This window comes from Mustela erminea, chromosome 14 (genome assembly GCF_009829155.1).
Source record: "Mustela erminea isolate mMusErm1 chromosome 14, mMusErm1.Pri, whole genome shotgun sequence".
Lineage (NCBI taxonomy): Eukaryota > Metazoa > Chordata > Mammalia > Carnivora > Mustelidae > Mustela > Mustela erminea.
In genome coordinates, this window is record NC_045627.1 from 36415133 (window position 1) to 36429942 (window position 14810).

The following is a 14810-nucleotide window of genomic DNA, read 5'->3' on the forward strand; positions in this document are numbered from 1 at the left end:
AAAGGATGCACCGTAGCGGGCTGGGGAAAGGGGCAGAAGGTCTTCATGAGGCCTCGAAATGTACCACCTCCCCCTGCAGGCTCTCCACGATCCTGGGGGACAACGAAGGTCATCTTTATTTGATCCTTAATGCAAACCGTGTTTCTCACCATTGCTCCCGTGCTGTGTTTTTGTGGACATAGGGTCAGGGGGAGCTAGTTTAGTATAAGATAAGTAGACTTCTTGGGCCCTCCATGTCAGGCCAGCTGCCTGCTGAACGCCAGGTGAGCGGTTTAGGCACCTGTCATGGTGCTGAAATTGGTCTGGGGTGCAGAGGGCTCCTCTTCAGCTGCCTCTGGACTGACCACTGGCTCTGGCGGCTGAAACCTTGTGTCCATCCCTGCTGTGCCCTGGAGTGTGAATTCTAGAAACTGGGCTGCAATTCTAGTAGACACAGACTGAGAACCAGATCTTTGCCCCACTTCGGCCCAGGCCTCCCCACTTTGTCTCACGGAAGTTCCGGGCTCCCCAAAGGGTGTGCCAGTGAGCCCGGGACATCAGGGCCCCAAGAAGACTCAGGTGTTCCGATAGGGGCTGCCAGCAAAGAAGACTAACAGCACACAGTGTGATTCCCATCCTCCACTCCAACCCCCCACCCCACCCCAAATTCCCAGCAATGGCTAGGGCCGTGCCAGGGGCCAGCGTCACTTCGCTGAAGGCACCTCAGAGCCACATGGCAATACCTGTGAGTGAGGTGGCTTGCCCCTTTGTGTCCCGTCTTCCGCCTTATTGATGATCACACGGCCCGCCTAGACTTCCTCTTTCTACAGGTAAGGAAAAGAGGAACTAAGAGAGTAGGAGAGCTGGGGGCCCCCTAGTGGCCATTTCACACAGCCATGCCTTACCAGGTTTTACAGAGGAAGACCACCAAGCGCTGAGCAACTTATCCAAAAGGGCCTAGCACTCAGTCCAGCCAGAGCAGAAACCCCAGGGGCTTAGGGCTGTTCTTAACACGTTCGGGCTGACCTCACAGCCTAGGGCAGCCCCTCTTGGCGATGCACTAAAACTCATGGGGCACTAGTCAATGGGAAGTTTGCCTCCTTTGCTTCCCAGCCCCTTCTGAGGCTCTGCCCTGTGGCAGAGAAGAGAAATAGACCAGAGGTGGGCTGTATCCTGATACGCTGCCGCAGGGTGTGTGGCCCTTGTCCCCCCCATCCCGCCTGCTTGGGGGGCTGTCTCAGAGTCTGAGCCATCTGCCTTCCTTCCTCACTGCAGGGCGAAGATGGGCTGCCAGTCCAGGGCTGTTGGAACAAGGTAAGGCTGCCCTGCGGTTTGCGGTGCCCCGGGGGCACAGGCATACTTGTGGCCTCCTTCTCAGGGGCGTTTAAACACGTGCGGTTTCCATCCAGGGCCTCTCTGCAAATGGCGTGGGTCGAGAAAGGAACGCTCCTCAAGGCAGGGTGCCCACGAAGCGTCCCACACACTGCATGCACTTAGAGAACTTTTTCAAAAGGCTTTTTAAGGTGTCCGCAGACCCCAGCGTCTGGAATTTCCATGTAGCCACACGGCTGACCTCTTTATGCTTTGTGTGCTTAATTTCCACAGCACCTTTCCTCCGAGGACTGCTAGACCACATTTTTATTATTTTTTTTAAGATTTATTTATTTATTTATTTGACGGACAGAGATCACAAGAGGCAGAGAGGGGAGAGGAGGAAGCAGGCTCCCTGCTGAGCAGAAAGCCCGATGCGGGGCTCGATCCCAGGACCCTGGGATCATGACCCGAGCCAAAGGCAGAGGCTTTAACCCACTGAGCCACCCAGGCGCCCCAAGGCCACATTTTTAAAATTACTTATCAGTAGCTGTTCTCCCAGTGTTCACACGAGGTCATTTAAGCCATCAAGCCACATGATGACATTTATCCAGATGTAGGAAATCTGCCAGAAGGAAGGAAAATGTAGGGAAAATGCCAGAAGTATGATGCATCTTATAGATTATTTAAAAGGAAAAAAGGAAAACCTTTTTGTATTTTGTACAGAAAACACCGACCTCCTTCCCTTTACTTAGACTATACACTCACGTGGCTTCCCTACTTCCTCATGGAGACTGGCAGGTTCACCACTCTGCCCTTCCCCTTGAACTGAAGTGGCCAGAGCCTCACGCTAGCACACAGCAGTGCTGCAGCCCAGCCCCTCCCGGGGTCCCAGAATTCCTACCAGCCGTGAGTTTTCCTTCAATCACCCCACTTGGTCAGGGCCCCTGGGGCACGGGGCTCCTCCACCTGACAAAGGCCATCGGCTTGCTAATCCAGTTTGCTGGCGGGTCCGGCAAAGGTACAGCTGCCGTGCTGCTCACCTTCCGTCCGCAGCCCCCCCGCAGCTTGCTCCCGCTGACATGTCTCACGGCCCTCACCCCTGGTCTCCAGGTGTTGGGTTGTCCTCAGAAAAGGGCCGGAGACCCCAGCATATCCAAGAGCTGTGCTTAGCTCATTGAGCCCTGTCTCAGTGACAGCAGACGCACACTTAGGGTCAGACAGGGCTCCTCGTGCTAAATGGCCAGCATCTCATTAGTTCACAGGACTGAGTTAAAAGTAGTGAACCCACCAAGACCCCAGGCCCAGGGCGGAGTCCCTGCACACCCAGGCACCCAAGGCGTCCCTGACCACAAAGAGGGAGAGCTCGGTATCAGGGAAGAGGCCACCCCGAGAATCTGCCCCTCATCCCCTCGCTGTGTTCCCCTAGTCCTGGTTAAAACTCCACAGACGCAGGAAAGAGGCAAGCGGAAGGATGTTTGCAAGATTTCCTTCTTCGCGGTTGCGGCTGATGGTTAGGAGATGGGAGTGGTTGAGCTCAGCAGGGGAGGAACAGCTATACTATGGAGGGCTAGAGCTACGGTGTCTTGGGGAAGCAGCCCCAGAGCCTCCTGTCTTTTGGTTCACGCCATAAATTCAGTCTGGGAAGATGCTGCAGCCGGGCCCCGCCAGGCTACATGGAGAACAGGTGCCCTCTAGTGTCCGCAGAGGGGCTGACAGGAGGACGAAAGTGATTTTCTGCCTTTGGGGTGCAGACAGCAACAGGGCTTTCCACCCAGGGGGCCATGGCAAACTTATCCAGAGCTGCCCGGCACCCCAGCCCTCCAAAGAGCGACCACTTTCCCACAATGGAAGGAGACACCCACAAACCCACCGACACTAACGCTACTTTGTGTGTTTTTGTTTTGCAGTGATGCCTCTAACCTGGGATGGCCTGTGTGTGTGTTTGTACATAGAATATTTATTTTTATACAGTTTTCACTTTTTGAAAATGCCAGAAGTATGATGCATCTTACAGATTATTAAAAAAAAAAAAGAAAAAAGAAAAACCTGCATATTTTGTACAGAAAATGCCAGCCTCCTTCCGTTTGTTTACAAGATGTTTTGTATAAGTCTACGACTCTAATACACTTTTTGTTTATGAGTATGGGCATACGTTTGCATGATATTTGTGCACACTTATTAAGTCCTGAAGCTTAATAAATTATTGTGTTCTGGTGCCAAAGGGGGCCAACCCAGCACCGAGGTGCTCGCTAGTTTACGTGTGAATTCACAGGGACGTGGAGGTCAGTGGTGTTTGCCAACCAGGTGTGTCTAAGAATTTTTTAAACTCTTACGGATTTTCACCATTAAAAAAAAATGAAACATGGCAATTTATGATCCCGATCAATCATTAAATTAAATACATTCTTTCTTGCAAAAGCAGCAAGTCCCCGAGGTCCTCAGAAACGTATAACGTATAGAAATGTGAGGTCCAACGTGAGAGGGGAGGAGGGGTCGCTTAAGCAAGGTCTTTGTATGTAACATATCCCGAGTTCCTTGGGGTGCCCTTTGAGTGTTTCAAGTTCAAGTTCAGGTCCGCTGCAAGGCCCTGGGTCCCCAAGGTTCCAAAGGCTATTTGTTATGGCTTTCAGTATTGGGGGGGATTTTGTTTTTCTTCCTTTTGAGCGGCAGTGAGTAGTGACAGCCACGGCTGCTGCTGGTAGTGGTTCATGGGGAGCAGATCGACAAGGTCCCCTTGCCCCTAGCCGCTGAGAGCTGTGCCTCATTGCCATTCCACTCCAACCAAGAATATTCAAACGACACTCACAAATCAGGGCCACATTGGCCATCTGAAGTTGGGTTTATTTTTTTAAAAATCAGGTTTTATGGAGTTCGGTTCACACTGCAGAGATTAGTAAAGGTCTCAGGAACCTTGCCTGAAAGACTACATAGGACCCCGCTGTGGTGTGGCCCACAGCTTTACCATTCGAGGTTTGAAAACATAAACCGGTGTTGCTTTGGGCCTCGAAATAACAACCTGCTTGGGTAGTGTGACCATACCCCATCATTTTATTTCATTTTCATTTTTCTTAATAGATCCTTTCTTCATAGGCAAGACAGGGGCACACGTAGACTCAGATTCTGTCCACACACAGTCATGGCCGTGAACTCTGCATGAGGGGGCTTCGCAGTTAGTAGACCCTTACCACATGGTAGTAATGGGAACTACGGTCTGCCTAGACCCACGGGGACCAACCATTCCCACTCCAGGTGTCCATTCCATGTTTTGGGAATCAGACAGCTTCCTCCTCGGAGTCTCAACTTCCTCGTCTGGAAAGCAAAATGGTGGCACTGGAGCTGGCCTCTGTGGTCATTGAACGGAGCTCATCTCTCCCCTCCCCACAGGGCGGAAGCAGCAGGGCCCCGGGCCCAAGCCGCCAGCTGACACCGTTGCTATTCCTATGGGGGGAGTGTTCCAAGACGGGCCCTTTCCAAATCCCCCAGAGTCCAGGGACACAGCTCACCCACAAGCCGGGGCCCATGTCTCGGGCAAAGGGCCATGAGCCTGGCCCCACAGTATTTTCAGGGGCTAAGAAAATATTTTCATTTTTATTTCTTTTAAATTCGGGGGAAAAAAATGAATCTACAATAAATGAATCCAGCTGGGGTTACATTCGTCTTTCTACCAGAGAATGGCACAGAAATACGTGTGAGGAAAAGTTTAAAAGTCAGTGTCCAGAGAAATAAGTACAGAGGAGGTGACAGGAGGCCCAGATGGGCCAGCGAAGGTCCCTCACACATTTCCCTGAAAGCCGCCTGTGGTCAGAGGCAAAAGGAACAATCCACTCGGTTCCGGGGACTGCGCTGCCCTTCCTAGCGGCAAGAAGTTCACGGAGGCGGACTCCATGTGCAGGCTCGTTTCTCCCTGGCCTTTGGAGCCTCGTGTCCCCTCAGCCAGATCCCTCCTCCCTGCAAGGCCTGACTTCGGGGCTCCCCTGGGCCCCTCCACTGGGGCCTCAATCAACACGTCTCTGGGTCAGGGGTGGTGCGGGGAGATGAGAAGCGGGGAGCAGCACGGTCGAGACGTCTGCAGGGCAGCTGGGCATCCGCACTCCTGCTAGCACGAGGAGTACCGGGCTCCCGAAGGACAGGGATGCAGGAGCGCAGATCAGAGGAGGACAGCACCCGGGCCGGTACCAGAGAGCGCTCACGGAGCTTGGAGACACTCATGCCGTTCCTGGGACGCGCAGCCCCTTCTGAGAACCACTTGTCCGGAAACGAAGGCAGTGCCCAGGCCCCTCCGCATGGGGCAACTTACAGCCCTGCTGGCGAGCATCCTCTCTGAGTTATGGAGGGCCTGGTCTTGAGTCCTGTCACCTTCAGTGGCTCACTCCCGTGCCTGGCCCTACATGCTGGCTCCAGCACCCTCGTATGGCCCAGTTCTGCCTACCTGCAGGCCTGGCTTCATGAGAGACTAAGCCAGGACCCCTGCGGGTGACCGTGGACCTGGAGGTCCCTGCCCAAACCACCGCTCTCACCGAGGTCAGTGACCTGTGCCTCTGTGGCCACGTGGGCCAAAGGAAGCCCCTCCTCGCCAAGGAAGAAATGGCTCCTTCCACCCAGGCTCGCCCGGCCCCACCTCTGCCTCACGCGGTGCTTCTGCCCTGCTGGCCTGAGAGCTGGCCTCCCTGAGGGGAGGGTGGCAGTGGGGAAGGGGGGAATCTTGACGTCATCTGGCAGAATGAAACGCCACAGACCTGGGGGGCGTTCGGGGTAGCCCAGGACGGGGAAGGGTGCTGGCCCACAGGTCTGGAGGCTCAGCTTCCAGTCCCTCCTTCATGGTCAGCCCTGTGACACGGGACAACTTATTCTAGCTCTCAGTTTCCCCAAATGTCAAATGAGGAAGCTGACTTGGGTGACCTCTGACAATCTTAAACCCACTGATCCCACGGACCAGTGGTCATCTGGGAGGACTGGGATGCTGGGGTGTCCCCTGCCCCCCTAGCTCGTGCTGTCCGGCTGGGCTACTGTGATGCATGGAGCTAGCATGACCACATTGCTGTGCTGCATGTGTGTTGCCTGTGACCCTGACAACCGGGACTCTGGCACAGTCGGTGATTGGGGGGGTCGGCTCCCCTCGGGCAGGGATGGCAGCAGAACTTCTTTCTCTCAGCTGGCGTCTATGCTGCTAAATTCATCAGAGATGGAGTGGTACAGGTGTACTCACCTGGAGCACAGGGAGACAGTCCCTAACACCCTACAAATGTTCAAGGACACTATGCTGCCTTGACAAGTTTCTCCCTAGCCTCCCCCCATATCCGGCTCTCTGCACCCCTGCCTGTGCACCTCCCCCCCTCACACTGGCTCAGCCTGGCTGCCTCCCACCCCCAGACCCCGCACCTGGACTCACTTTCAGACACCCCGAGAGTCAAACACCCATAGCAGCGGGCCTCTGGAAAGAAGGGAAGGGTGGGCCACTGGTGGGTGCCCCGGGGGAGAGCAGGGAAGGAAGGACCAGGGAGGGACCAGCTGCTCCTTTCTTCAAGGAGCGAATTTTCCAGGTGGCATTCCCTTGAGGCAGCAGGCTCCTCCCTGTGGGGGACCAGGGGAGATGGCGCAGGGAAAGGAGCTGGGTTCTGTGTGCTAACGCACAATTCCAGACACAAAGTGACTGCCCCCGGACCAAGTCCCTAGGAACGGCCTGCCTAGAGCATTGTAGACAGAGCTGAGGCTGAGCACGGCGGGGCCTTCCCCAGCCCGGGGCCGGCTCACAGGTCCCCCCACACACCCTCCGCTTTCCCCTCCCTCCTTGGCCCACGCCAGGCCCTTTGCCTGCCAGGCTGTTCTTTCTCACCTACCAAAATTCTACCCTCCTTTCAAGGCCCAGCTCAGCCCACCAGGGCCCCGGGAAGACTTTTCTGGGTTCCTAAGTTGGTGAGTCTCCCTCGTTGGAAAAACCCGAAACTCGGTGTTCTTTTCCTCTGCCGCCTTCTATTAGAGGAGGAAGAGTCCGTCTTCCACACTAGACAGTGAACTCTTGGGACTTTCTCCTTCATTAGGCACCTGGAGACCTAGCTCAACGTCTCTCTTCCATGGTCAAGGTTCATTAACATCCATGACCAGCTGAGTCATCAGTCTACTTGATTAAAGCACCTATTGTGTGCGAGCAGTGGGCGGGAAGGCCAGAGCTGCTATGGACTGTGAGGCCCAGTCTGTCCTCCAGGAGTTAACAGGGACGCCCACAATGCAAAGACGTGTGGGCTAAGTGCTCGGTGAGGGCCACAGGACTCTGTGGCGGCCAGTGCGGCCAGAACACAGAGAGGGAGTTTGCCACCGAGGAAGAAGGGAGAAGCTGGCTACCATAGATGATCAGTCTCGCCCTTGCCTCGCCCTCCAGCCCCTGCCATGGAGCATCAGACTGGGCCACACCTGCTTCTCACATCAGGGGAGGGCAAATGAGATTTCCCGCAGAAGAAAGGGGGCAGAGAGGGTGGGTCCGCCGGGGTTGGCCAGGTCTGTGGGATGCCCCTGGCCCAGGGAGGCGTCCCCACAAGCCAATCCCCCAGTGAGTTTCTGTCTCAAACATCTCCTTCTCAATGTTTCCTGAAGGGCCAGAGTCCATGGTTGGTGGCCAAGAAGTGAAGCCCACCAGCCCAGAGTCTTGGGGAAAGCGCCTTGCCCTGGAGGAGTGAGAAGACGGAGCTGTCCCCGGACAGAGGGTCATGGGCCAAACCCTTCTCAGGGAACTGGCTTGAGGGCTGATTGGAAGGTGACCCCGAGAGCCAGAGCTCAACTAAGAAAAGTGAACGCTGGGCCTGCCTGTCTCCTCCAGCCCTCAGCTGGGATTTCTGCCGCAGCCTACAGCAAGGACCCTCTGTTGCTCCTGCATTTTTAAGGGGTCTTGGCTGCCCGTTTCTCGTGGATACTTCGAGCAGCCTCTCTGCCGGGGGGCTGCCAGCTCTGACCTTGGAAAGCCTCCCCAGGAGGCTGGGGCCAGACACCTGTCACCTTCCTTGCTCCTTCTCAACATATTTCCTTTCGCTTCCATTGGTGTGTCCCTGTGAAGCCTTCCGCTTCCTGGGTTCTTTCAAATGCCGTGAGCTGATGCGTGTGCCAAGCTGGAAAAGCAGAGAGCCTCCGTCTTCGAGAGGAAAGAGGAATGATGTCAGACAGGAGAGAAGCCCAGAGCAAGACCAGGCCCTGAGGTGGGACGCCTGGGCTGGCCTCGGAGCCCAGGGCCTCACACATGTAATCTGGTGTTCTGAGATGCTCCTGCCGGGTACGGAGCTGACAACGATGGAGAGAGGCAGCAAGGTACATATTTTTGGGAGGATCTAGAATAAGCCTTTTTCCTTTCACCAAATTGCTGAAGGGACAGGACTTGGAAACTACCTACCCCCTGCCTTCCTTCTCCCTTGGTCACCATACGCAGACCCCTTAGCCACCTGCCTCTCCCATGAATAGCGTGGCTGTATCCTTTCGTTCCATCGACGACCTTCTGCAGATAGAGGAGATCAGAACGGGAGTGACATCCATATCAGGAGGGAAGGCAGGCCACAGAAAGGCAGAAACAAAGGGCGGTGGGTGTTCAAAGGAAAGCGACGTCTTCTTGAATAAACTGACAGCTCAGAGGAATTCCCCCCCAAGACTTTTCCAAGAGGGAGAAGACTGGGTCACCGACACACATTCTGACCTCAATTCGGTAACATCTTTCCTCGGCCCCGCGGCTTAAAGAAAATGCATGAGAACAAGTTTAAGGTCATTTCCATCCTCAGTGTCTGGCCCACAGAGCTGTCCTGACCCTCACTGATATCTCCATATCCTCCCTTGGATCCTGGTTGTTAGTAGGAACCACAGCCTCTTTTCCTGAGTGGGAGGAGCGTATCAAGGGCTGCAGACAAAAGGCAGGGGACCATCTCAGACCCCTCTGCAGTCAGGGGCTCTAATGTCTAAATGAATATGGCAAAAATCGTGGCTAATGGACCCAGGTGGTGCTCCAGACGTGACGTGGGGCTCTGTGAGTATGGCCTGGTTAACCAGCCACACAACACTCCTGCCATCCTGAGGGCAGAGGAGGAGAGAGCCTCCCTATAGGACACGATACACAAGTGAATGCGTTGGAGGACTTCCGATGACTCACGGGATCCTGGGCTTTGGTATACGGTCAAACGGTCTTCATCACCTGCCAGCAAACCACTCTGAGCCGAAAACGGTCCAGGAAGACAGATCCAGCACGGCCACCATTTAAGAGAGGAAACTGCCAGGCCCTAGGCTCTCTTCACTGTAAGAACACAGTGAAACAGCCTGCTAACAGACATTTTTCTTGCACTCTGCTCATTCCAAAGACCAAGTGTTTTCTTACAAGCGTCCGCCGAAATTAACATGCCTGGGAGTCCTGCAGCCAGAGGGAAAGCACCGTGGCCTGGGGGACACAGGTGCACGTGACTGCCATCTGCTACGGGCTGCACTCCCGGCCTCCCCAGCCTCCGTTCCCTAGGCTGTTCTGCCTGCCTCTCCGCTGGGTGGAAGGACCCGGAATACATCAAAGCACTCTGGGAAGGTTAGACAAGCCATTGGTTAGAGTTCGCTGTTCAGAAAAAAATCTTACTTCGCATAATCAAACCTCAGTTAACTGGAGTCGCTTCAGCAAGGATGCATTAAACTTCCGGCAAAGTCAGATTCAGAGCAGACCCTCTTGTGTCCAACCAGAGAGCCTGAAGGACAAACCGAGGATGCTGAACCCCAGAGTCGTAGACATGGTGGTGGATGCGGGTGGGGGGATGTGCAGAGGGGGGTGACGCAGACAGGACAATGGTTGCAAACTCCCCCCACCCCACTTCCCTCTTCCTGGGAAGCTGCTCTTTAAAACTAAACCCTGTAAATACTCCTAGGGTTTCATTTTTCTTTTCCCTGAAAGGGGAAAAATTGGCAATTTTTTAAAAATTCTTCTTTTAAAATTCCCATTACCCCTATTTGTGGCTGAATGAGGATTCTCCTTTCGGCGGATGCCAACAGAAGATATTTTATTGGTGCAGGGCCACTCGCCTCCCCAGCAGCCCCCGCCCTCCTTCTGCTCCCCGGCGAGCCCTCTTCCACACGGTTGGCAAGACCCCCGACCAGCCATCAACCTGTTGTCTTAAGTTGAACAATCATTACCTCGCTACTTCAGAAGAAGAAGTTCTATGGCAGGAAGCTTCGGTGTGGTTGTCACTGAGTTTAATGCATTTTTTCAAAGCGAGTCAGAATGTAATTTTCAGAATAGGATAACGAAGTCAACAGCGTATCTGACCGCTGGACAGATTAGGCAGTAGGGAGGGAAAAAGTTTTCAAGAGTCATCCCTAAATGATGAAAGCACTAACTCATTACTGTTTTTTCTAGTACTGACTTTTCCTAAGGACCTGTCCATACTGCAGGCAGTGGGTCTTTTCTACAGAAGAAAACATTTACCTGTAAATAGTTTGCTAATAGTTAAAGTTTTTCTATCATTTCTGTTTGGGTGTCAAAGCAAGATGTCTTCTTTTTACGAATGGTATTTTTCCTATGACTTTTAAAAAGTTATTCCCCCTGCCCCGAGCTCTCCTTTGGGTCAAAAGCGCCTCCCGTGAAGGCATCATGGTGCTAAGCCCCCCTGGAGTGAGCCCCCCCCCACCTCTTCACTCCAAGGTGTCTCTATAACGTGCACAGCTGTCCCATCCTCCCTGTAGGAATCCCTTTCACACACAAGTGCCTTTTACCAAAAAGAAGTCATTTTTCAGCATGAAGGACTTTCCTGGACTACAGATCGGTCACTGTTTTCCCTCTCGCCCTCAGACCACTTGGCTCCCTCCTGTGTCCCTGCCCCCATCTCTCTCTGTCTCCATCCCCATCCTCTGTCCCCCAGAACTCCCCGCCATTCTAGCTCACCTTCCCAAGACAATCTCCTGGGAGAAAGACCTGCCATCTTGTCAAGTTGTGTGACCGTCCTGTTTGCCTCCCAAACACTCCCGATGTCTTTCATTTCAATGGTCTTTGATGGATGTTATCATTTCTCTTCTTATGTTCCCCGTAAGTAGGGAAATGCACTCTTTAACTTTGTGTCTGGTGTTTATTCTGATAAAACATTGTTATTAGGATCTTCTGGTTTAAAAAATGCTTTCTTTGTTTTGTTGTTGTTGTTTTGTTTTGTTTCAGGGTCATAAGCAGATCCCTGGGGTTTTCAAGTGGTTTAAAGTTCAATATGTTACAGTTAACAGTTAACTTGTCAGGGCAGACCCGCAGTGTCCCACATCTCTGGGGGAAGGTGGCAGGTTGCTGAGCAAAACTTCTCCATCCTCACAAGGGTGACACTAGATGTACTATTTTGCATATTTTGCGATTCTAGAATTCCTTTGAAGGAAGTGTGGTTTCTCTAGCTAAGGTCTTCTTTTCTGGAAAAGCCACTCATGCGAGTGTCACTCACCAAGTCCTCAGGAGGTCACTTTGTGTTCTTCACAATGAATGTGGTTCTGAAGAGCAGCGCTCACAGCTCTCCACATGAGCCCCCACCCCCAGCCTGCTGGCCATAGGAAGATGCAGCCTTTCTGGGGTGCCTGGAGACCTGGGGTTTCTGGGGTTCCTACTAGTAGCCTCAGAACATTGTGGTGGATGGTGGTAACCCAAGAATATGACAGTTTTTGTAGGGCCTCATAAGGCCCGAGCCTCCACCTTGACCTCTAGCTACTGATCAAAGGGACCCCTGCTGGACAGAATCCCAGCCTCTCAGACCACAGCTTTTCTCCAGCAACTGGTCTGTTATCCCAGACTCTACTGAGCACTGTGGCCTCTCCCATTAATGATTTTAAGAAGGGCTCCAAAAAGTTGTAATGACTTCACCATAAGCCTGAGGGCTTCCTTTATAAGAAAAAGGACACAGTCTTCCAGCAGAGCCCAGTGATTCTGTAAAATGCCATCTACCAGGAAAGCACTACTAAGGGGAAAGGTGCCTGATTCTTTATGGCCAGCATCCCCCTCTGCCCAACTGCACATTGCAACCCTCCATCGCAGCCCAGGCTGATCTTTTCACTGAAACAATTGGACTTCATGCATTTGTTACTTTTTTTTTTTTTTTCAAGTTTTAGTTACTTAAGTAATCTCCACAACAGCTGTGGCGGCGTGTAAGGCTCGAACTCAGGACCCTGAGATCAAGAGTCACTTGCTCTTCCAACTGAGCCAGTCAGGAGACCCACTTTTACTTTTATTTAAGCTTTTTTTTTTTCCCTCCTTGTTATTTGGTACATTTAGTGTACAGTGTTTAAATGCACAGTGTTTTATTTCTATAATGAGCTTGATAATGGAACAGAGTTTCTCTTGCTTCCCACAGCTTTCAGGTGATTTCAGAGATGTTTCAATTTTACAGACCTATTTTATCTAGGTTGTGCTGTTGCTAACTTCTTATATGTAATATCTTAGTGTTTTAAGAACTGTCTCTTATTATTGTGATCTGTATCACATGTATTCTATGATCATTCATAATTTTGAGTATTTTTTCTGGTGCACTCAATTTCTTTTTTTTAACCACCCTTGATTACTTGGAAGTATGTCAGTTATTTGTATAAGTAGGCAGAGGAAAACACTTTGTTTAAGCAGTGAGCAAGCTTTTCATAGATACGGATTCTAGAAGCTTGGTCCTTTTAGATGCTGCATTATATGGTCTTCTTCCCATTATCGGGTGCTATTTCACCAAAACTTTGTTTCTCTGCTCAATTATTTTGTCCTTCCAAGTTCTGCCTTTGATTTTTAATTAGCCATGAGTCAATCCGCCAAAGTCTGAACATATAGGTCAAAAAGAGCTTCTCCCACTCCCGCTGAGGGAGTTTTTACTCCATTTCAGTAACATCCAAGCTGAAAGTGAACCAGAGCGAGAACATCCCGGGTGGCTGGGGTTTGCCTAAGGACCTGTGAGTAGGTAGGTTTTCACAAATGCCTACTCAAGTGTTTTTGAAGTAGAGGGCAGAGCCCCACCACGCACTGCTGACCCATAGCCACATCTCTTTGAAACTTCTGTCCTCCCACTTGGACACATCTAGGTAGACTGAAATCTGGAATACTGAACAACTCCATCCCAGCCAGTGAGACCAGGAGAAGATCCCTGTGCAGGGGTCAGAAGACCCAGGTTCTGGTCTCTGTTTGGTCACTGGCTCACAAAATGAGGGTCCCTTCCAGTCCTCGACCCTGTAAAATACAAGGATGGACATTCTTGGCCATATGCATGTTCTGTAGAAGACATAGCTAAAAAAAAAAAAAAAAAAAAATCTAACTATTCCTTGAAAAGTAGCTTTGCTCCTCCCGGATGGGGGGATTCCTAGCAAACGTACAATGGCTGCCCCACAAGGGCGAGTGGCCTGAACCATGACAGAATAGGTGTCCTAAGGATGAAACCCCAAAGAGTGTTGTAGAAACTCTGTCACTAATTGCACTGAAAAAAAAAAAAAATAGCTGTTTGAGAGAGGCCACCGAAGTTAAAAAAAAAAAAAAAAAATAGAGAGAGAGAGAGAGAGAAGAAAAGAAAGAAAGAGAAATAACTGGCTAAATTAGCAAAATGATTAGGCAACAGCTTAATGCTTCCGCTTATTAAGGATTAAAGTAGGAGCCAAAAAACTCTGCTCAAACTATAGTCTTTCCTGTCTGTATCATCGTGGATTTTCTATACTGTTTTGTACTGAATGTCTATGGTGTAAATATTTTCCTCTGTAAAAAAATGTAAATATAAATTATATATTTTATTTCTGTCTTTTCTAAAATGGAAGTTCATCTAAGTAATAAATTACAAATCACGGATGTCATGGTATGTTATCTTTGTCTGTGTGTTTGTTTAGAAATTATATACCTTTACTTTAATACCTTTCAGAAGGAAAAGAGAGTTTCAGGATGAAAGGGAGTCTTCATTCCTAACTAATGAAGATGGGGTTGTACAAAAAGGAAAAGATTAAAGGTCATTGGGGTGGGTTTTAGTTCTGACTTTTTGTTAACAGATGTGACACTAAGTCACTTGAAACTGGAGCTTTATCTCCACATAAAAACAGGGTTGTTTCAAAATTCTAAAGTTGCATGTGGAATTACTGTTTTAATTTTCATTCTGTTGATTGGTGGGAGGATGGACATTTTCTATAAGGGAAATTTCTGTTTAATATTTTATTTTGCTTGAATTCTATTTGGGGACAAAACCAAAAAGAAATTAAGTGTGAAGTTAACTTTTCCCGTTGAGACTTCTAAAGACCCATGATTAATAACTGTAATTATTTTATTAGCTTTAAGAGCATTTAGGGAAGAAATCATTTTCAATTTTTTTTTTTTTTTTTAAGAACGAGAGAGTAGGAGCAGGGGTTGGGAGTAGGGGCAGAAGTAGAGAGAGAATCTTAAGCAGGCTCCATGACCAGTTCAGAACCCAAGGCGGGGCTCCATCTCACCACCCTGAGATCCTGACCCGAGCCCACATCAAGAGTTGGATGCTTAACTCTTGGAGTTAAGTTGGAATTGGAGCCCCAATCTTCAGTAATTTTTAATGAAATACTCAAGCTTT

General features: G+C 50.8%; 1 protein-coding gene across 12 annotated transcripts in view; it reads left to right on the top strand.

The window, feature by feature from the left end:
• COL13A1 (collagen type XIII alpha 1 chain) overlaps positions 1 to 3530 on the top strand; it is a 141427-nt gene extending 137897 nt beyond the window's left edge. For all 12 annotated transcript variants that reach the window (XM_032312055.1, XM_032312059.1, XM_032312065.1 and 9 more), the window contains 2 exons: positions 1255 to 1293; positions 3201 to 3530. In XM_032312055.1, the coding sequence (XP_032167946.1) occupies positions 1255 to 1293; positions 3201 to 3203 (42 nt within the window). In that variant the 3' untranslated portion in view covers positions 3204 to 3530. The remainder of the gene's footprint in view (positions 1 to 1254; positions 1294 to 3200) is intronic.
• Positions 3531 to 14810: the final 11280 nt, after the last annotated feature.